The following is a 22,743-nucleotide window of genomic DNA, read 5'->3' as shown; positions in this document are numbered from 1 at the left end:
GCTCTCGGTAGCGGGTACTGGTCATGGAGTGACACCCGATTGATGGTGGCCTTGTAAACACCACATACCCTGAACGACCCATCCGCCTTGAGCACCGGCACAATCGGGCTCGCCCAGTCACTGAATTCGACTGGCGAGATGATGCCTTCCCTCAGCAGGCGGTCCAATTCGCCTTCTATCTTTTCCCGCATCACGTACAGCACCGCTCTGGCCTTGTGGTGTACTGGCCTGGCGTCCGGGTTTATGTGAATCACTACCTTGGTCTCCATGAAAGTGTCAATGCCGGGTTGAAATAACGAGTCAAATTTGTCCAGGACCTGTGAGCATGATTTTCGCTCCATAGAAGAAATTGCATTGACATCGCCCCATTTCCAGTTCATGACAGCAAGCCAACTCCTCCCCAGTAGTGCGGGACCGTCCCCCGGGACAATCCAGAGTGGCAACCTGTTTTCCGAATCTTTGTGGGTCATGACTACCGTGGCGCTGCCTAGCACCGGAATGATCTCCTTTGTATATGTCCGTAGCTGTGCGTCAATCGGCAATAATTTTGGCTTCTTGGCCTTGGACGCCCACAACTTGTCCAGCTGTTTGATACTCATCAGGGACTGGCTGGCCCCCGTATCAAGCTCCATTGATACTGGGATGCCATTGAGGAGCACTTTAATCATTATCGGTGGCGTCCTGGTGTATGAACTGTATATGTGCAGCACATGAACTCGCTGAACTTCAGCTTCCAGCGACTTCCCCCAGTGTCCATTTGGCCTCGTAGGGCTTACATCGGGCCTGTCCTCCTCGTATATCAACCTGGCTGCAGGCTTCCTGCACATACACGCCAAGTGACCGCTCACGTTGCAATTTCTGCAGGTATATTGCTGATACCTGCAAGATCTGGCTGGGTGTTTGCCTCCACACCTCCAACATGAGCCGTTGTTGGAAACAAAAGGTCCATTACCAGTCGATCATCTCTGACTGTCTCTGTAACTGTCCTTAAACGCACCATTGACAGGTGTTGATGGCCCCATTACTGGCCGCATTGTCCCTTGCGAGGCATGAATCGCCGTTCAGCTAGCCATTGTCTCTGTCGAATTCTCCATTTTGGTTCGACTACATGCTCGGGCATGTTCCATTGCCCTTGTCTGCCTGGAGAGCTGTGTGCCGCGTTAACAATGTTGACTCCCTGCCCATTTGCTGTATTTAAACCAAGATTTTTGTCAAACATCATTCTGCTCTCTTCCTCCCCTGAGATGAATGTCTGGGCCATCAAAGCCACTGTTTCCAGGGTCAAGTCTTTGGTCTCAATCAGTTTCCTGAAAACCCCACCTCCACCCTATATGCATCTGGGAACTTACATAGGCTCGCCAGTCGCCGGAGGTCTGCCACGAAGTCTGGAACGCTTTGCCCTTCTCGCTGCCGGTGCGTGTAAAACCGGTATCTCACCATGTGCATGCTGCTCGCCGGTTTAAAGTGTTCCCCGATCAACTTACTGAACTCTTCAAAAGTCTTGTCCGCCGGCTTCTCTGGCCCTAGAAGGTCCTTCATCAGGGAGTACGTCCTGGATCCACAAACCGTCAGGAGATGAGCCCTGCGTTTGTCGGCAGAATCCTGTCCCAACCATTCCTTAGTGACGAAACTTTGCTGTAGTCTCTCAATAAAATCATCCCAATCATCACCGACACAGTACCTCTCTCCTGTGCTACTAGTGGCCATGCTCGCGTCGTTTAAATCCCAGTTTCTCGTCGCCAATAATATTGGGGGGGGGGCGGGGGGGGTGGGGAGGGTGATGGGGCAGGGGGGGTGGGAAGGGCGGTGGGTGGGGCGGGGGGGGGGGTGGGGAGGGCCGGGGGGCGGGGAGGGTGGGGAGGGCCGGGGGGGTGGGAAGGGCGGTGGGTGGGGGAGGGGTGGGGGTCCGGGGGGGTGGGGCGGGTGGGAAGGGCAGTGGGGCGGTGGGGCAGGGGGGCGGGTGGGGTGGGGAGGGCCGGAGGGGTGGGGAGGGCGATGGGGCAGGGGGGTTGGGGAGGGCGGGGGGGTGGGGGGGTATGGGGTGGGCGGCGAGGGTGGGGGCGGCGGGGAGGGTGGGGAGGGCCCGGGGGGTGGGGGGGGATGGGGAGGGCCGGGGGGGTGGGGGGAGGGCGGGGCCACAGGGGGAGGACGGTGGGGGGGGCGGGGAGGTCGGGGGGCAGGGGGAGGGCGGTGGGGGGGGCGCGGGGAGGGCGGTGGGGCGGTGGGGCGGTGGGGCGGGGAGATGGCGGTGGGGGGTGCGCGGGGAGTGGGGAGGGCAGGGGGGGTGGGTAGGGCGGGGGCGGGGGGGGAGAGCGGTGGGGCGGGGAGGGCCGGTGGTGTGGGGAGGGCAGTGTGGGGGGAGGGTGGTGAGTAACGCCCCAATTATTGCCACTCACTAATGTGCAGGAATGGGTGCTCAGGCAGTTGCTGCGGCGATGCTGGGCCCCCTTTGGGCAGTGAAGGTATGTAAATGGCTGAGCAACTGAAGAAACCGCATTGAGACATGTAATGAAATGTCGGCGGGCCTTCAAATGAACATGTCCAGTGCTACCTTCCTCCTGTCACCCGGCCCCCTCCCCTGCACTAACTGCAGGTCTGTTGTTTTCTACTTGCAGATGACCAGCCACAACCGCACCATCCTTCGGGGGAGCCCTCCCCAGCTGGCCGGAGCCTCAGAGCCCACCAATTGCCCCGTCTGGACTCACTACATTGGGGGATTTCCCGGGGTTTGAGAAGTCGGAGGCTCCTGGCCCCAGTTGCCTACAGCAACGCAGTGCGAGAGGGAAATCTCACAGACCGGCTCGCTAGAGGGTGAGTCGGCAAAGTCAGTCTGCTCACATGCAGGCAGACATGGAACTGGGCTTGGTGGAAATGTCCAGGGAAACCACAGCAATGGCTGCATTGGGTCAGATTCCAGAGAACATCGACACGCTCACTGCGCCCATTGCGGAGGCAGCATCACGGAGTCCAGAAGGCCATCATTGCCCACACACAGAGGCAGGTGGCCTCCAGCAGTGACAGTGGTGTTCCAGCATGTGTGGCGTGTGCCCTTGATCACGTCATATCCTCGGGCACATCGCTGGCACAAACTACGCTGCAGCTTGGTATGTGATACAGTCCATGTCTGCTGCCATCTTCTCTGCGTTCCCCACTGTGCAACGGGGAAGGGACGGTGCTGAGGCAGACCAGCAAGTTGTGGGGACACATCGTGCTCCAAATACTGAGGCCCAGCCCCGCCAGATAGTCAGTGGCTCCCAGGAAATGGAAGATGCCGTCCTTCCTCAGGATGACAGCATTCCGGCTCCCACCACTCACTCACCAACCAAGCACCATACACGATGCACACCCCAGCCTCCAGTAATTGCTCCCGCTGATGAAGAGACGCAGCAGTCCACAGCCGGGCCTTCCTGGCCAAGAGTTGGTCCAGGGCTTCCTCAGACGCCATCTGCATTGTCTGGCCTCCCAACGCAGCAGTCCTCCAGCAGCCTCGCTGTCGGCACTGATACCTCATTGAGGAGGAGCAGCAGGCGTGGGAGGGGGTTGAAGGGAAGTGGGGGATAAGTGTGGCTAAGAGTCTTTAAGGGCTGGCACAAGTTTGTGCTTATGGATGTATATAGATTTTTTTAAATTATAACTTGTGTGATAACAGTTGATTCATCTTGAATTGTCTTGCTGCAGGAAGCAGTTTTGTGTTTATTTACTTTTACTTTAACCATTGTATTGTTTTGGGTTTTTTAGGGGGGAACATTGTTAATTATTCATGTTTATAAAAATGTTTGTTTGACCTTTGCCATTGGTGTCTTGTGTCCCATTGCAGAATCCAGTGTAGAATAGTCGTCATGTGGCACAGAGCAGTGAGTCATTGCTGTAAATCCCATCTTCCCCACTCTAGCAAACCCATCAATGATGAGCTGCCGACGTAAGGCTCTTGTTGCAGCTGCATCTCCCGCTGCCTCCCCTGTGGTTGTGGTGGATCCGCAATGGGTTCCTCGCCAGGCTCTCTTCCTCGTCCTCCTCCTCCTCCTCCTCCTAAGGTGGTCCTGTAATCCCCACTGGCAATGCCTGGCCCCTCATGATGGTCAAGTTGTGTAGCATGCAGCACACCACAATGAATAGTGAGACATGTTGAGGGAAGTATTGAAGACTGCCTCCACAGCTATCCAGGCATTGGAAGTGTTGCTTGAACACGCCAATTGTCTGTTCTATGATGTTGCGGGTGACCTCATGGTTGTCTTTGTAGCGCTGCACAGCTTCTGTGGCGGGGTTCCGGAGGGGGGTCATGAGTCAGGTGGCCAGGCCATATCCTTTGTCTTCGATCAGCAAGCCCTGCCCTTCTCTTTGTCGCTGAAACATTCGTGAGACACTGCTCTCACACAGGATGAAAGCATCATGTGTGCTCCCTGGATAGTGGGCATTCACTGTGAGGATGCGCTGCATGTGGTCACAGACCAGCTGTATGTTTAGGGAGTGGTATCCCTTTCGATTTCTGAAGACCTCTGCATTGTGTAATGTTGCACGCATGGCGATGTGTGTGCACTCAATGGCACCGTGAACCTTGGGGAAGCCTGCAAATTGTCCAAACCCTAAAGCCCTCTCATTCTGGCTGTCCCTGCTCATTGGGAACATTATGAACTCCATTCTGCATGTGTACAGTGCCCTTGTAACCTGGCGAATGCAGCAATATGCAGCATGTTGAGAGATGCAGCATATATCCCCTGCTGCTGCCTGGAAGGAGCCGGAGGCATAGAAGGCCATCACCGTAGTCACCTTCACTGTGACGGGCAGTGCAGTCCTGTTGGTGCTGGTAGGCTGTAGGTCAGCCTGTAGGAGCTACCCTTGTACATGGCCTTCTTTGACCTTACAAAGGCCTTTGACACTGTCAACCGTGAGGGACTATGGAGCGTTCTCCTCCGTTTCGGCTGCCCCCAAAGTTCGTCACCATTCTCTGCCTGCTCCATGACAACATGTAGGCCGTGATCCTGACCAATGGACTCATTACAGACCAAATCCACATATGGACCGGGGTCAAGCAGGGCTGTGTCATCGCCCCAACCCTCTTCTCGATCTTCCTTGCTGCAATGCTCCACCTCAGTCAACAAGCTCCCCGCTGGAGTGGAACTAAACTACAGAACCAATGGGCACCTGTTCAACCTTCGCCGTCTCCAGGTCCGATCCAAGACCGTCCAGCCTCTGTCGTCGAACTCCAGTATGCCGACGATGCATGCGTCTGCACACATTCAGAGACTGAACTCCAAGTAATAGTCAATGTATTTACTGAGGCGTACGGAAGCATGGGCCTTACGCTAATCATCAATAAGACAAAGGTCCTCCACCAGCCTGACCCAACCACACAGCACTGCCCCCCGGTCATCAAGATCCACGGTGCAGCCCTGGACAACGTGGACCATTTCCTATACCTCGGGAACCTGTTATCAACAAGGACAGACATCGATGACGAGGTCGAACACCGTCTCCAGTGCGCCAGTGCAGCCTTCGGCCACCTGAGGAAAAGAGTGTTTGAAGACCAGACTCTCAAAACTGCCACCAAGCTCATGGTCTACAGGGCTGTAGTAATACCTGCCCTCCTGTATGGCTCAGAGACTTGGACCATGTACAGTAGGCACCTCAAGTCGCTGGAGAAATATCACCAACGATGTCTCCGCAAGAAACATAGAAACATAGAAACATAGAAAATAGGTGCAGGAGCAGGCCATTCAGCCCTTCTAGCCTGCACCGCCATTCAATGAGTTCATGGCTGAACATGAAACTTCAGTACCCCCTTCCTGCTTTCTCGCCATAACCCTTGATCCCCCGAGTAGTAAGGACTTCATCTAACTCCCTTTTGAATATATTTAGTGAATTGGCCTCAACTACTTTCTGTGGTAGAGAATTCCACAGATTCACCACTCTCTGGGTGAAGAAGTTTCTCCTCATCTCGGTCCTAAATGGCTTACCCCTTATCCTCAGACTGTGACCCCTGGTTCTGGACTTCCCCAACATTGGGAACATTCTTTCTGCATCTAACCTGTCTAAACCCGTCAGAATTTTAAACGTTTCTATGAGGTCCCCTCTCATTCTTCTGAACTCCAGTGAATACAAGCCCAGTTGATCCAATCTTTCTTGATAGGTCAGTCCCGCCATCCCGGGAATCAGTCTGGTGAACCTTCGCTGCACTCCCTCAATAGCAAGAATGTCCTTCCTCAAGTTAGGAGACCAAAACTGTACACAATACTCCAGGTGTGGCCTCACCAAGGCCCTGTACAACTGTAGCAACACCTCCCTGCCCCTGTATTCAAATCCCCTCGCTATGAAGGCCAACATGCCATTTGCTTTCTTAACCGCCTGCTGTACCTGCATGCCAACCTTCAATGACTGATGTACCATGACACCCAGGTCTCGTTGCACCTTCCCTTTTCCTAATCTGTCACCATTCAGATAATAGTCTGTCTCTCTGTTTTTACCACCAAAGTGGATAACCTCACATTTATCCACATTATACTTCATCTGCCATGCATTTGCCCACTCACCTAACCTATCCAAGATCCTACAAATCCCCTTGGAAGACAGACGCACCAACATCAGCGTCCTTGGCCAGGCCAACATCCCCAGCATTGAAGCACTGACCACACTTGATCAGCTTCGCTGGGCAGGCCACATTGTTCACATGCCTGACCCAAGACTCCCAAAGCAAGCGCTCTACTCGGAACTCCTTCACGGCAAACGAGCCAAAGGTGGGCAGAGGAAACGTTTCAAGGACACCTTCAAAGCCTCCCTGATAAAGTGCAACATCCCCACCGACACCTGGGAGCCCCTGGCCAAAGACCACCTTAAGTGGAGGAAGTGCATCCGAGAGGGCGCTGAGCACCTCGAGTCTCATCGCCGAGAGCATGCAGAAAACAAGCGCAGGCAGCGGAAAGAGCGTGTGGCAAACCAGTCCTACCCACCCCTTCCCTCAGCGACTATCTGTCCCACCTATGACAGAGACTGTGGCTCTCGTATTGGACTGTTCAGTCACCTAAGAAATCATGCTAAGAGTAGAAGCAAGTCTTCCTCGATTCTGAGGAACTGCCTATGATGGGTGCCACACAACACGATGGAGGATGTCCTCAGTGTGAAGACGGGACTATAGGCTAGGCTAGACTGCGTATCGCCCAAAACTGGCCGTTATTTCCAGCGTTGGCGTTGGGTTTTGAGATCGCCAGATTATCACCCATTTTCAAAACCGCTAGTTTCCATTTTCTAAAATGGGCGTTAGCGGGAGCGATGTGAAATGGGCGTTGGCGGTAATTTCTTTTTCATCAGCCGTAAAATGTTGGCGTCCTTAGCAACACCATAGCAATGGTCGTTTCCGGCATTTCGGGAGGTCATCAATACATGCGCAGAAGAGGCGAGACAGAGAGAGAGTAGAGAGGAGGTGAAAGTGTGTGTGGGTGTGTTGTTGTCTGGTTGTTTGGCTGTTATGGGAGGTAAGGAAGATATTTTGAAGGAGTAAGAAGAATTGCGCGCACTATTTAGTTTGTTTACACCAAAACTTGGGGGGGAAAAAATGATTAACATAGAAGGCATGGAGGAGGCGAGAGAGTACGATGTGGAGGGGGAGGAGGCTGGTGAGAGCAGTGAATTAGGAGATAAAGTCGAAGTGGGAGGACGAAAACGAGCTCAGAGATTCTCCGACGAGGCAAATGCCTCTCTCCTGCAGGAGGTGCAGTCACGCTGGGGTCAATTGACCTGGGGTGTGTGTGGAAAGCCCAGCCCGAAGGTTTACCAGAAAATTTGGTGCGAAATCGCTGAGGTGGTCTCGTTGGCGATGCACAAGGTGCAAGCGCTGGAACAACCTTGTCGCATCTGCCAGAGTATGTATTACATTTATTTACATTTACTTATATATTTATATCGTTGAAATTGTAAGTGTAATAAGTGATTAAAATCAGATTTGATGTACTGCAATTAGACCGGGAATGTTTAAATCAAAGCCTACGTTGATGGTATACGTTTTTAGGTTGATAATGATAATACTAATAATTATAACATCTGTCGGTCATGTGTTGTCTCAGTATCTGTGACAGTACCTAGCAATGATCTTATGCAATGATCACATGCCATGTCGTGCTGTTGTTTCCTTTTGCAGAAGAAGCTTTCGAAGAATAGGGCTGAGCAGTGGCGCACGGATGATGGCCCACCAGTGATCAGCGAGCTGACCGACATCGAGGAGCGGGTGCTGGCACTAGTGGGGAGCCACCCCCGGTCGGCCACACAAGCAGCAGCAGAACCTGATGTGATGCTATGTGAGTAAAGTATACACCATTGCATGATGTAAAAACGCCACACCCACTCATATCTGAACAATAATATATGATAGATGATTGATAGAAACATAGAAAGTAGGTACAGGAGTAGGCCATTCAGCTCTTCGAGCCTGCAACACAATTCAGTATGATCATGGCTGATCATGCAACTTCAGTACCCCATTCCTGCTTTCTCTCCATACCCCTTGATCCCTTTAGCCGTAAGGGCCACATCTAACTCCCTTTTGAATATAACTAACGAACTGGCCTCAACAACTTTCTGTGGTAGAGAATTCCACAGGTTCACAATTCTCTGAGTGAAGAAGTTTCTCCTCATCTCGGTCCTAAATGGCTTACTCCTTATCTTTAGACTGTGACCCTGGTTCTGGACTTCCCCAACATCGGGAACGTCCTTCCTGCATCTAACCTGTCCAATCCCATCAGAATTTTATATGCTTCTATGCCTCTCATTCTTTTAAATTCCAGTGAATTTCAGCCGAGTCGATCCAATCTTTCTTCATATGTCAGTCCTGTCATTCCGGGAATCAGTCTGGTGAACCTTCGCTGCACTCCCTCAATAGCAAAAATGTCCTTCCTCAGATTAGGAGACCAAAACTGCACACAATATTCAAGGCCCTGTACAACTTCAGTAAGACCTCCCTGCTCCTATACTCAAATCCCCTCGCTATGAAGGCCAATATGCCATTTGCCTTCTTCACCACCTGCTGTACCTGCATGCCAACCTTCAATGACTGATGTACCATGACACCCAGGTCACGTTGCACCTCCCCTTTTCCTAATCTGTCACCATTCAGATAATATTCTGCCTTTCTGTTTTTGCCACCAAAGTGGAAAACTTCACATTTATCTGCATTATACTGCATCTGCCATGCATTTTCCCACTCACCTAACCTGTCCCAGTCACCCTGCAGCCTCTTAACATCCTCCTCACAGCTCACACTGCCACCCAGCTTAGTGTGATGTGCAAACTTGGAGATATTACATTCAATTCCTTTGTCTAAATTATTAATGTACATTGTAAATAGCTGGGGTCCCAGCACTAAACCTTGCGGTACCCCACTAGTCACTGCCAGCCATTCTGAAAAGGACCCGTTTATTCCTACTCTTTGCTTCCTGTCTGCCAACCAGTTCTCTATCCACGTCAATACATTACCCCCAATACCATGTGCATCAATTTTGCACACTAATCTCTCGTGTGGGACCTTGTCAAAAGCCTTTTGAAAGTCCAAATACACCACATCCACTGGTTCTCCCTTGTCCACTCTACTAGGGACATTCTGAAAAAATTCCAGAAGATTTGTCAAGCATGATTTCCCTTTCATAAATCCATGCTGATTGGACCGATCCTGTCACTGCTTTCCAAATACACTGCTATTTCATCTTTAATAATTGATTCCAACATTTTCCCCACTACCGATGTCAGGCTAACTGGTCTACAATTCCCCGTTTTCTCTCTCCCTCCTTTTTTAAAAAGTGGTGTTACATTAGCTACCCTCCAGTCCATAGGAACTGATCCAGAGTCGACAGAATGTTGGGAAATGATCACTAATGCATCCACTATTTCGAGGGCCACTTCCTTAAGTATTCTGGGATGCAGACTATCAGGCCCTGGGGATTTATCGGCCTTCAATCCCATCAATTTCCCTAACACAATTTGATGAAAGTATTATATAATTAATGATGGGCTCTTGAAAATCATTGTAATGCAGAATTTGGTTATGTTTATGAAATGTGCTGTCTGTGATGATTTTGATAGCGGTAGTGCTTTTGTCATGCATATGTTGTGTGTAGCATTTGAATCACCCTGTGACCCTAGCACCCCCTTCTCGAATAACCTCATTTATGATTTATAGCTCAGCCAACATCGCAGTCACAGGCAACACCACCGAGGCGAGGTGCAGATCCGGCGTTGGCATCAGCGGGAGATCGTCATTCTGGTGCTGAGGAGCCCTGAATCTCGCCCGTGGAGCTGCAGTGTGCCTTCTCCACTGATGACAGTGCGGAGTTTGAGGAGCCTGCAGCAACAAGCTCCATCATGTCAACAACACTAATGACATTTAATGCTCCTGCGGCCATGTCCTCCTCCACCGTGGAGGTAGCGGGCCCAAGCACTTTGCCGGAGGGCACCCCCATGCCGACGCCAACCATGCGGAGGTTGGTTCGATGCAGTAGGACAGCTCCACGAGCGGGGACATGGTAGACTTGTCCAGGAGGAGTGTTGACATAGGTCAGCAGATCCTCCAGATAATGGAGGGCATATCCCAACAGATGGCCAGCATGTCCGCCACCATGACGGATTATGTGCTGTGAATGGTGGAGGCCCTGGAGGGGATAGCCAGGAGCACTGGTGCCAGCGGGCAGGCACATGGGGTTAGGGTTAGGGTTAGAAGTGCAACACTGCACCCCAAGGTGCCACAACCCCATTGCCAACAACACATGCGAGCCAGGAAGAAGCTTCCCTCTTCGGGACCGTCCTCTCCTGTATCTGGCCAACCAGCGGATTTGCCATAATCCCCCCCAATGAAGCAATGCCTGAGGAGCTCCTCGGCCTGGCGGCTTGGAGTCAGGAGGGGATGGGGTAGAGGTGGGGAAAAGCGTGGGGAGAAAAGGAAAGTAAGGTGCATGGCTGCAGGTGTTCTAGATGTGAGAGTATTGATATTGTTGTTGTTACGATTGAATAAATGTTGGGAGGTTCGGGGGGAGGGGGGTACCTTATTTTTTTGCATTTGTGCTGTTTGAAGTCTTGTTAGAAATTTTAAAAGTTTAATAAATGATATAAATATTATAAATTTGTTGTGGGGTGGGTTGGGGGTGGGTTGGGGTGTTTTTTACAGTTATAATTCTGATTTTATTGTTGTCATTAAATGTTTTTTATTTCACATAACATTGTTGCACATTGTCTCAGATAGCTGCACCGTTACACACTGGTGATTCCTTAACATGAAAGGGGATAATTAAACTTAACATGAATCAACTTAAACTTTAACTGTCACCAGGGTGATGCACACCATTGATGTATGAGCTGCAGACACAGCAGTGTTGTAGCTTTGTAAATACCAGCAAAGCGCTCATTTATGAGCTGCTGACGTAAGAGTCTTGCAGCTATGTTGCCACCACGGGCTCTTTCCTGCAGTCTAGAGGGGGGCAGGGGCCGGGTTTCAGAATCAGCCTGATTGCCTGGCCCGAGGTCAGCGTCCCCCTCCTCATCCTCGCTCTCCTGAGGTGCACCAGCAGTCCCTTCTGGCAATTCTTGTCCCTTCCTGATAGCCAAGTTGTGCAGCATGCAACACACCACCATGAATTGAGCTACCTGCTCAGGGTGGTATTGTAACTCGCCTCCTGAGTGGTCCAGGCATCTAAAGCGCTGCTTAAGCACTCCAATGGTTTTCTCGACGATATTGCGTGTGGCTCTGTGGCTCTCGTTGTATCGCTTCACGGCTTCTGTCTGGGTGTTACGCAGGGGGTCATCAGTCAGGTGGTGAGGCCATATCCTTTGTCACCAAGCATCCAGAATTGACCTTGTGGCTGACTGGTAAACATGTCAGATACAGTGCTCCCACGCAGGATGTGAGCTTCATGGATGCTGCCCGGAAATTTTGCATTTACTGCCATAATAGTTTGCTGGTGGTCAACAACGAGTTGCACATTCAGGGAGGGGAATCCCTTTCTGTTCTGAAAAACCTCTGCATCCTGAAAAGGTGCCCACATCACGATGTGCGTACAGTCTATTGCTCCCTGCACCTTGGGGTAGTTTCCAATTCTGGAGAATCTTAGAGCCCTCTCAGTCTGTGCTTCCCTGGTCATAGGGAAGCTGATCAAGTCCCTCCTGCGTGTGTAAAGGGCTTCAGTGACCTGTCGAATGCAGCAATGTGTGGCATGCTGAGATATAGCACAAATGTTGCCAGCTGAGGCCTGAAAGGAACCCGTGCATAGAAGGCAAGTGCCGCAGTGACCTTGACCCCAACGAACAGTGCATCCCTGATGGTGCTGGCAGGCTGCAGATCTCCCCTAATGAGCTGGCATAGCTCACTGATAACCTCTTTGTGGAAGCACAGTCTCCTAAGGCACGTGTTATCAGACAAGTTCAAGTAAGATCGTTTCTCCCTATAAGTGCGTAGGGTGTAAGTTCTCGTCCTCCTCCTCAGTCTGCCACCTCTTTGGGCACATAATGTTCTTCAATACACCTTTTGCCGTCTTTAGTCTGCAGCATGTGCGTAGTCATCAAGACAGGCTGAGAAATTACCATTACATTCACAATCAGTATTAAATCTATTGTTCACAAACAATAAATTTACCGACTAAAACACCTAAAACAAATTCAAATCGTCCAGAGTATGATAAGATGTTTGTTCAGATGTTCAAATCAACTTAAAATAACTCCAGAGTAAATCAAAACACCCCAGAAGTTGAAGCAGCCTTTTATATGAACCAAACTCCGATTTACAAAATGGCGTCCATACCGCTGGGTTTAGTTCCACCAGAGGGCTCATCCCCTGGAGTCCCAAGGGATCCCACAATCCCTTGGGAGCACAGGTATTTAAGAAAGCCTCACAGGCTGGAGAGAGATTCTGGAGACCTGCAATAAAAGACTAAGGTCACACTTTACTTTGAGCTCACAATGTTCAGTCTGACTCTTTCTCCATACACAACAGCAACTTTTTCACAGCGTTTCTTTCGGCGAGTGATATTTTCAGTGATATGTGGGCAAGGTGCTGAAAGTAACGCTCGGCGATATTATGGGCGTTAGTTTCCATTTTGTTGCTAAATGGGCGATATCTGGGTGGTATACCTCATCTTGGCATTAAAATGGACGTAAAGTAGGTGGCAGCGATGCAAAAATAATGGAAAGTCTAGCCCTTGTCTCCACAGTGACTGTGCAGTGGTCACTGCTACCAATGCTGTCAGGGACAGATGCACCTGCGACAGGTAGATTGGTGAGGACGAGGTCAAGCCGGTTTTTTCCTCATGTTGGTTCTCTCACCACCTGTCACAGGCCCAGTCTGGCAGCTGTGTCCTTCAGGACTCGGCCAGCTCGGTCAGTAGTGGTGATACCGAGCCACTCTTGATGGACATTGAAGTCCCCCACCCAAGTACATTCTGTGCCCTTGCTACTCTCAGTACTTTTTCCAAGTGGTGTTCAACACAGAGGAGTACTGATCCTTCAGCTGAGGGAGGGCGGTAGGTGGTAATCAGCAGGAGGTTTCCTTGCCCATGCTTGACCTGAAGCCATGAGACTCTATGGGGTCCGGAGCCAATGTTGAGGACTCCCAGTGCCACTCCCACCCGACTGTATACCAGTGTGCCGCCACCGAGGGTGGGTCTGTCCTGCCGGTGGGACGGGATATACCCAGGGATGGTGATGGAGGAGTCTGGGACATTGATGTGGACATTGATGTGGCTCTCAAAACAGAATTGGATCAGTACCTAAACATTTTTCTTTGTAGGGCTACGGGGAAAGGGCGAGGGAGTGGGACTAGCTGAGATGCTTTTGCAGCGAGCTGGAACAGGCTCGATGGACCGAATGGCCTCCTCCCGTGCTGTAATCATTCTATGATTCTAGGTTGTCAGGATACTGGATGAGATAAAAATAAAGAGAAGGTACTAGAAAGGCCGACTGTACTTAAAGTGGATGAGTCACCCGGTCGGGATGGGTGCGTCCTCGGTTGCTGAGGGAAGCAGGGTAGAAATTTTGGAGATGTTGGCCACAATCTTCCAATCCTCCTTCGATACACAGCTGGTGCCAGAGGTCTGGAGGATTACAAATGTTACACATTCGTTCAAAATAGGGGGAAAAGGATAAAGGTGGCATTACAGGTCAGTTTAACGTTGGCGATGGAGAAACTTTCATAAACAATAATCCGGGAGAAAACTAACCGCCACTTGGACAAGTGTGGACAATAAAGGAGAACCATCATGCATTGGTTCAGCGCAAATCGTGATTGATGAACTGGACTGAGTGTTTTGATGACGTAACAGGGTGGATGAGGGCAGTGTCCATGGATTTCCAAAAGGCGTTTGATAAAGGGCCACATAAGAGGCTCATTAGCAAAATTGAAGCCCAAAGGATAAAAGGGGCAGCAGCCTGGATACAACAGAGAGCTGTGGTGACTGGCTGTTTTTCGGACTGGAGGGAAGTAAACAGTGGAGTTCCTCAGGGTTCAGGACTGGGATCACTGCTGTTTCTGATATAAATTACTGACTTGGACTTGGCGAGTATGGGGCACAATTTTGAAATTTACAGATGACACAAAACTTGGAAGTGTTTTAAACAGTGAGGAGGATAGTGATAGACTTCAAGATGACATAAACAGGCTGATGGAATGGGCGGACACGTGGGAGATGAAATTCAACATAGAAAAGTGTGAGCTGATTGATTGTGGTGGGAAGAATGAGGAGAGGCAAAGCAAGCTAAATGGTGCAATTATAAAGAGGATGCAAGAAGAGAGAGAGACCTGGGGGTGCTTGTGCACAAATCTTCGAAGGTGACGGGACAGGTTAACAGGGCAGTTAATAAAACGTATGGGTTCTTGGGATTTATAAATAGAGGCATAGAGTACAAAAGCCAGAAAGTTACGCTAAACCACCACTTCGAACTCTGCTGGAGCATTGTGTCCAATTCTGGGCACCGCACTTTACAAAGGATGGGAAGGCTTTGGAGAGGGTACAGAAGAGATTTACGGGAATGGTTCTAGGGATGAGGAACTACACATGTGTGGATAGACTGGAGAGGCTGGGATTGTTCTCCTTGGAGCAGAGAGGTTACGAGGAGATTTGATTGAGGTGTTTAAAAACATGAGGGATTTAGGCAGATCAAATAAAGAGAATCGGTTTCCAGTGGCTGAAGGGTCAATAACCACAGAGCTCAGATTAAAGTTGATTGCCAAAAGAACCAGAGACGACATGAGGAAAATCTTTTTTATGCAGCGAGTGGTCAGGATTTGGAATGCACTGCCTGATACAGATTCAATAGTAGCCTTCAAAAGGAAATTGGATAAATACTTGAAGGAGAAAAAAAATACAGTGATATGGGGAAAGAGCGGGCGAAGGAGTGAGACTGAGTGACCTTGGAATGAGCTGGCGCAGAATCGATGGGAATGGCCTTGCTCTGTGCTGTACTAGCCGATGATTCTAGGATCAGGCCACGTATAGAAGTGACTGGTGACACTGAGCCTGAGAGTAGGCAGGTGAGATATATATTGTTTCTGCCAGGGCAACATGGCCTGCTGATCTGTGATATACCGTGGGATGGGAATAGAAGGATAACCTCTGGCACGGCCCTGCTCTGTCCCAGTGTCTGCAGTGAGGCACTGCCGTGCTCTGTCACAGTGCCTGCACAGTGTGGCACTGCCCTGTTCTGTCCCAGTGCCTGCAGTGTGGCACTGTCCTGCTTTGTCCCAGTGTTTGCAGTGTGGCACTGCCCTGCTCTGTCCCAGTGCCTGCAGTGTGGCACTGCCCTGCTCTGTCCCAGTGCCTGCAGTGTGGCACTGCCCTGCTCTGTCCCAGTGCCTGCAGTGAGGCACTGCCCTGCTCTGTCCCTGTGTCTGGTAGCAATACGATGGAGGAGGATTTCCTGGAATGTATTAGGGATGGTTTTCTGGACCAATATGTCGAGGAACCAACTGGAGGCTGGCCATCCTAGACTGAGTATTGTGTAATGAGAAGGGACTAATTAGCAATCTTGTTGTGTGAGACCCCTTGGGGAAGAGTGACCATAATATGGTAGAATTCTTTATTAAGATGGGGAGTGAAACAGTTAATTCAGAGACTAGGGTCCTGAACTTAAGGAAAGGTAACTTCGATGGTATGAGACGTGAATTGGCTAGAATAGACTGGCAAATGATACTTAAAGGGTTAACGGTGGATAGGCAATGGCAAACATTTAAAGATCACATGGATGAACTTCAACAATTGTACATCCCTGTCTGGAGTAAAAATAAAACGGGGAAGGTGGCTCAACCGTGGCTGACAAGGGAAATTAAGGATAGTGTTAAATTCAAGGAAGAGTCATATAAATTGGAAAGAAAAAGCAGCAAACCTGAGGACTGGGAGAAATTTAGAATTCAACAGAGGAGGACAAAGGGTTTAATTAGGAGGGGGACAATAGAGTATGAGAGGAAGCTTGCTGGGAACATAAAAACTGACTGCAAAATTTCTATAGATATGTGAAGAGAAAAAGATTAGTGAAGACAAACGTAGGTTCCTTGCAGTCAGATTCAGGTGAAATTATAATGGGGAACAAAGAAATGGCAGACCAGTTGAACAAATACTTTGGTTCTGTCTTCACGAAGGAAGACACAAATAACCTTCCGAATGTACGAGGGGACCGAGGGTCTAGTGAGAAGGAGGAACTGAAGGATATCCTTATTATGCGGGAAATTGTGTTAGAGAAATTGATGGGATTGAAGGCCGATAAATCCCTGGGGCCTGATAGTCTGCATCCCAGAGTACTTAAGGAAGTGGCCCTAGAAATAATGGATGCATTGGTGATCATTTTCCAACAGTCTATCGACTCTGGATCAGTTCCTATGAACTGGAGGGTAGCTAATGTAACACCACTTTTTAAAAAAGGAGGGAGAGAGAAAATGGGCAATTATAGACCGGTTAGCCTGAAATCAGTAGTGGGGAAAATGTTGGAATCAATTATTAAAGATGAAATAACAGCGTATTTGGAAAGCAGTGACAAGATCGGTCCAAGTCAACATGGATTTATGAAAGGAAAATCATGCTTGACAAATCTTCTGGAATTTTTTCAGGATGTAACTAGTAGAGTGGACAAGGGAGAACCAGTGGATGTGGTGTATTTGGACTTTCAAAAGGCTTTTGACTAGGTTCCATACAAGAGATTAGTGTGCAAAATCAAAGCACATGGTATTGGGGGTAAAGTACTGATGTGGATAGAGAACTGGTTGGCAGACAGGAAGCAGAGAGTCGGGATAAACGGGTCCTTTTCAAATGGCAGGCAGTGACTAGTGGAGTGTCGCAGGGCTCAGTGCTGGGACCCCAGCTATTTACAATATACATTAATGATTTGGACGAAGGAATTGAGTGTAATATCTCCAAGTTTGCAGATGACACTAAGCTGGGTGGCAGTGTGAGCTGTGAGGAGGATGCTAAGAGGCTGCAAGGTGACTTGAATAGGTTAGGTGAGTGGGCAAATGCATGGCAGATGCAGTATAATGTGAATAAATGTGAGGTTATCCACTTTGGGGGCAAAAACATGAAGGCAGAATATTATCTGAATGGCGGCAGATTAGGAAAAGGGGAGATGCAACGAGACCTGAGTGTCATGGTTCATCAGTCATTGAAAGTTGGCATGCAGGTACAGCAGGCGGTAAAGAAGGCAAATGGTATGTTGGCCTTCATAGCTAGGGGATTTGAGTATAGAAGCAGGGAAGTCTTACTGCAGTTGTACAGGGCCTTGGTGAGGCCTCACCTGGAATATTGTGTTCAGCTTTGGTCTCCTAATCTGAGGAAGGACGTTCTTGCTATTGAGGGAGTGCAGCGAAGGTTCACCAGACTGATTCCTGGAATGACAGGACTGACATATGAAGAAAGATTGGATCGACTTGGCTGAAATTCACTGGAATTTAAAAGAATGAGAGGCATAGAAGCATATAAAATTCTGATGGGATTGGACAGGTTAGATGCAGGAAGAATGTCCCCGATGTTGGGGAAGTCCAGAACCAGGGGACACAGTCTAAGGATAAGGAGTAGGCCATTTACGACTGAGATGAGGAGAAACTTCTTCACTCAGCGAGTTGTTAATCTGTGGAATTCCCTACCGCAGAGAGTTGTTGATATATTCAAGAGGGAGTTAGATATGGCCCTTACGGCTAAAGGGATCAAGGGGTATTGAGAGAAAACAGGAAAGGAGTACTGAGGTGAATGATCAGCCATCATCTTATTCAATCGTGGTGCAGGCTCGAAGGGCCGAATGGCCTACTCCTGCACCTATTTTCTATGTTTCTATGTTTCAATGTCTGCAGTGAGGCACTGCTCTGCTCTGTCCCAGTGTCTGCACAGTGTGGCATTGCTCTGCTCTGTCCCAGTGCCTGCAGTGTGGCACTGCCCTGCTCTGTCCCAGTGTCTGCAGTGTGGCACTGCCCTGCTCTGTCCCAGTGTCTGCAGTGTGGCACTGCCCTGCTCTGTCCCAGTGCCTGCAGTGAGGATCTCCGGGATGCTGCTGTGGTTTAATGGTCTGAACTGGCCTCCCACAGGGTATAGGGTTGACATGGGCAACTGGCTCAGTCTTCACTCTCCCACAAGTTGAAGTTCAGTGAGCCAACTGTCAGAGGGGCAATCAGACAGACGTTCTCTGCTATTGCCTTAATCTCAGCAACAGTTCCTGAATCTGGTGCATGATCTGGGCGGTTTCTTTCTCTGTGGTGATGTTAAACTGTGACATTACCGGATGGTACCAGGAAGAATGAGTGAGAGCTGCTTTGTTCAGTAAGGATGTGGTGTTGGTCACCTGCCCACAATAACCTCTGTCGTTGAGCTACAGTACGCGGACGATGCCTGCATCTACGCACATACAGAGGCTGAACTCCAGGACATAGTCGACATATTTACTGAGGCATACGAAAGCATGGGCCTTACGCTAAACATCCGTAAGACAAAGGTCCTCCACCAGCCTGTCCTCACCGCACAGCACTGCCCCCCAGTCATCAATATCCACGGCATGGCCCTGGACACCGTGGACCACTTCCCATATCTCGGGAGCCTCCTATCAACAAGAGCAGAAATCGACGACGAGATCCAGTGCACCAGTGCAGCCTTCGGCTGCCTGAGGAAAAGAGTGTTTGACGACCAGGCCCTCAAAACTGTCACCAAGCTCATGGTCTACAGGGCTGTAGTAATACCCGCCCTCCTGTATGGCTCAGAGACATGGACCATGTACAGTAGACACCTCAAGTCACTGGAGAAATATCACCAATGATGTCTCTGCAAGATCCTAGAAATCCCCTGGGAGGACAGGCGCACCAACATTAGCGTCCTCATTCAGGCCAACATCCTCAGCATCGAAGCACTGACCACACTTGATCAGCTCCGCTGGGCAGGCCACATAGTCCGCATGCCAGGCACGAGACTCCCAAAACAAGCGCTCTACTCGGAACTCCTTCACGGCAAATGAGGCAAAGATGGGCAGCGGAAACGCTACAAGGACACCCTCAAAGCCTCCTGATAAAGTGCGACATCCCCACCGACACCTGGGAGTCTCTGGCCCAAGACCGCCCCAAGTGGAGGAAGTGCATCCGGGAGGGCACTGAGCACCTCGAGTCTCATCGCCGAGAGCATGCAGAAGTCAAGCGCAGGCAGCGGCAAACCTGTCCCACCCTCCCCTTCCCTCAACGACTATCTGTCCCACCTGTGACAGGGGCTGTGGTTCTCGTATTGGACTGTTCAGCCACCTAAGGACTCATTTTTAGAGTGGAAGCAAGTCTTCCTCGATTCCGAGGGACTGCCTCTGATGATGATGGTGCTGTAATCAGCAGGAAGTGGAAGGATGCAAGACCCAGGGATACACTCAGTGATGCAGATCGTCAGTACACAATACTGGAATATTTATGTTATAGCCGGGTCATAGGGCAAACAGACAGAGCCTTCTGTGAGACCCATCAGTACAGGGCTGACAGTGAGCAGCTCTCTCTCCAGGTGCAATGTGTGAGGGAGTTAATAACCATTCCAGCTGGAGTTTGATGATTCATTCTCGGGGTGTGAGTCTCACAGGCAAGGCCGCCATTTATTCCCATCCCCATTTTCCCCGAGTGACTTTATTGCTGAGCCACTTCAGCGGGCAGTGAAGTCCAGCAGGTTGGTGTGGGACTGGAATCCCGTGTAGACCAGAGCGGGTAAGGAAGGCAGCTTTCCCCCAAAACTTTATTAGAGAACCCGTTGGGGCTTTATGACAATCCGCCAGCTTCAAGCTCACTGTGGTGTCCCTGCACCTTACTACAAAATCACACGAGGCATGTACTGTAGACACAGTCACTACATGACCTTAACCTTTATTCCCAGGACCAAGGAGTACTGACTCTGGGTGGGACCTCCCCTTTTATACCTGGAAACCCAGGTGAAGAGTGTCTCCCACAATTCACCCCCTGTGGTCAGGGTGTGCATTTCTAGGATATAAGTACAGTGTACAGGAGTTGCATGAAGATTACAGTTACATGAAGGTTACAGTTACATGAAGGTTACAGTTACATGATGGTTACCGTTGCATGATGGTTACATACATGACACTCACTTTTACTGATTCCAGATTTTTTAAAACAGAATTTAAATTCTCAACCTCGGCAGTGGGATTGAGGCCCTGTAGTTTGAATTGCCTGTGCAGTAACATACACACTGCACCACTGTACCCAGTACAGGTGCTACATGGGCTTCAACACCTCGAGGACACACTCTGAGCTCGGATCATGGAGCTCTCGCAATGCTACAGTGGGTTTACGCTTGAGACGGGAAGTGAGAATTTCTCCCAGCTCCATTGATCAGGGCGCCAATGTTCTTTTCCTGAGTCCTCCGCCTGTGGATTGTATTAACATGGTGGTTGACAGTCCCGGTGAAAGTTTCAGTATGTGACCTCACTCCGAACAGGATGATGAGCATCCATCACTGAAATCATCCAGCCCTTGTGTACCGAGTGTCTGTGCTGAATCTCTGCCCGCAATCTGGCTGTAATCGCCCCAACTCTGTCTGCAGCTGTAAACCCTGCAATGCAAACATACCCTTCAATTAAACAAACGTCACAGTCTGCCATTCAACACAAATTTACAGCACAGAAAGTGGCCATTCGGTTCACTGTGTCTGTACCAGAAAAATCCAAACTAATCCCACTGCCCTGCTCTCTCCCCATAGCCCTGTGTCAATCCCCAAACTAATCCCACTGCCCCACTCTCTCCCCATAGCCCTGTATCAATCCCAAACTAATCCCATTGCCCCACTTTCTCCCCATAGCCCTGTATCAATCCCAAACTAATCCCATTGGCCCACTTTCTCCCCATAGCCCTGTGTCAATCCCCAAACTAATCCCTCTGCCCCGCTCTCTCCCCATAGCCCTGTATCAATCCCGAACTAATCCCACTGCCCCGTTATGTCCCCATGGCCCTGTATTAACTCAAACTAATCCCTCTACGCCGCTCTCTCACGATAGCCCAGTATCAGTTCCAAACTAATCCGACTTCTATGCACTCTCCCCATAGCCCTGTATCAATCCCCAACTAATCCCACTGCCCCACTCTCTTCCCATACCCCTGTATAAATCCCCAAACTAATCCCACTGCCCCGCTCTCTCCCCATAGCGCTGTATCAATCCCAAACTAATCCCATTGCCCCACTTTCTCCCCATAGCCCTGTATCAATCCCAAACTAATCCCATTGCCCCACTTTCTCCCCATAGCCCTGTATCAATCCCAAACTAATCCCACTGCCCCACTCTCTCCCCATAGTCCTGTATCAATCCCCAAACTAATCCCACTGCCCCACTCTCTCCCCATGGCCCTGTGTCAATCCTCAAACTAATCCCATTGCCCCGCTCTCTCCTCATAGCCCTGTATCAATCCCCAAACTAATCCCACCATCCCACTCTCTCCCCATAGCCCTATATCAATCCCCAAACTAATTCCACTGCCCCACTCTCTCCCCAGACCCCTGTATAAATCCCCAAACTAATCCCACTGCCCTGTTCCCTCCCCATCGCTCTGTATCAATCCCAACCGAATCCCACTATCCCACAGTGTGATTGGAGGAAAGTCTATGGGCAGTGTGATTGGAGGAGAGAGTCTATGGGTGCTGTGATTGGAGGAGGAGAGTCTATGGGCAGTGTGATTGGAGGAGAGTGTCTATGGGCAGTGTGATTGGAGGAGAGTGTCTATGGGCAGTGTGATTGGAGGAGAGGAGTCTATGGGCGGTGTGATTGGAGGAGGAGAATCTATGGGCACTGTGATTAGAGGAGGGGAGTCTATGGGTGGTGTGATTGGAGGAGAGCTGTCTATGGGCGGTGTGATTGGAGGAGGGCTGTCTATGGGCGGTGTGATTGGAGGAGGGCTGTCTATGGGCGGTGTGATTGGAGGAGGGCTGTCTATGGGCGGTGTGATTGGAGGAGGGCTGTCTATGGGCGGTGTGATTGGAGGAGGGCTGTCTATGGGCGGTGTGATTGGAGGAGGGGAGTCTATGGGCAGTGTGATTGGAGGAGTGATGTCTATGGGCAGTGTGATTGGAGGAGGGGTGTCTATGGGCAGTGTGATTGGAGGAGGGGTGTCTATGGGCGGTGATTGGAGGAGCTGTGTACATGGGCAGTGTGATTGGTGGAGGGGTATCTATGTATACGGGGCATGTGTACGACTCGGGTGTGGAGTTAGGACTGACGTTATGTGGTGAAGGAGCGAACCCGGCTATCCTCACTAACAGGCCTGGGCTCGATAATCGTGGAATAAAG

The 22,743-nt window shown here is 50.2% G+C and overlaps 1 protein-coding gene across 1 annotated transcript in view; it reads right to left on the bottom strand.

Moving 5' to 3' along the window:
• Positions 1-20,293: 20,293 nt before the first annotated feature.
• The window catches only part of LOC139229242 (solute carrier family 46 member 2-like), a 60,372-nt gene continuing 57,922 nt past the window's right edge, over positions 20,294-22,743 (bottom strand). Inside the window, exon 4 of the mRNA XM_070860901.1 lies at positions 20,294-21,017. Coding sequence (XP_070717002.1) covers positions 20,891-21,017 — 127 coding nt within the window. The 3' untranslated portion in view covers positions 20,294-20,890. The remainder of the gene's footprint in view (positions 21,018-22,743) is intronic.

The sequence above is a fragment of the Pristiophorus japonicus genome, chromosome 18 (genome assembly GCF_044704955.1).
Source record: "Pristiophorus japonicus isolate sPriJap1 chromosome 18, sPriJap1.hap1, whole genome shotgun sequence".
NCBI lineage: Eukaryota > Metazoa > Chordata > Chondrichthyes > Pristiophoridae > Pristiophorus > Pristiophorus japonicus.
The sequence above is the reverse complement of the archived record's forward strand: the minus strand, read 5'-3'. Positions and strand labels throughout refer to the sequence as shown.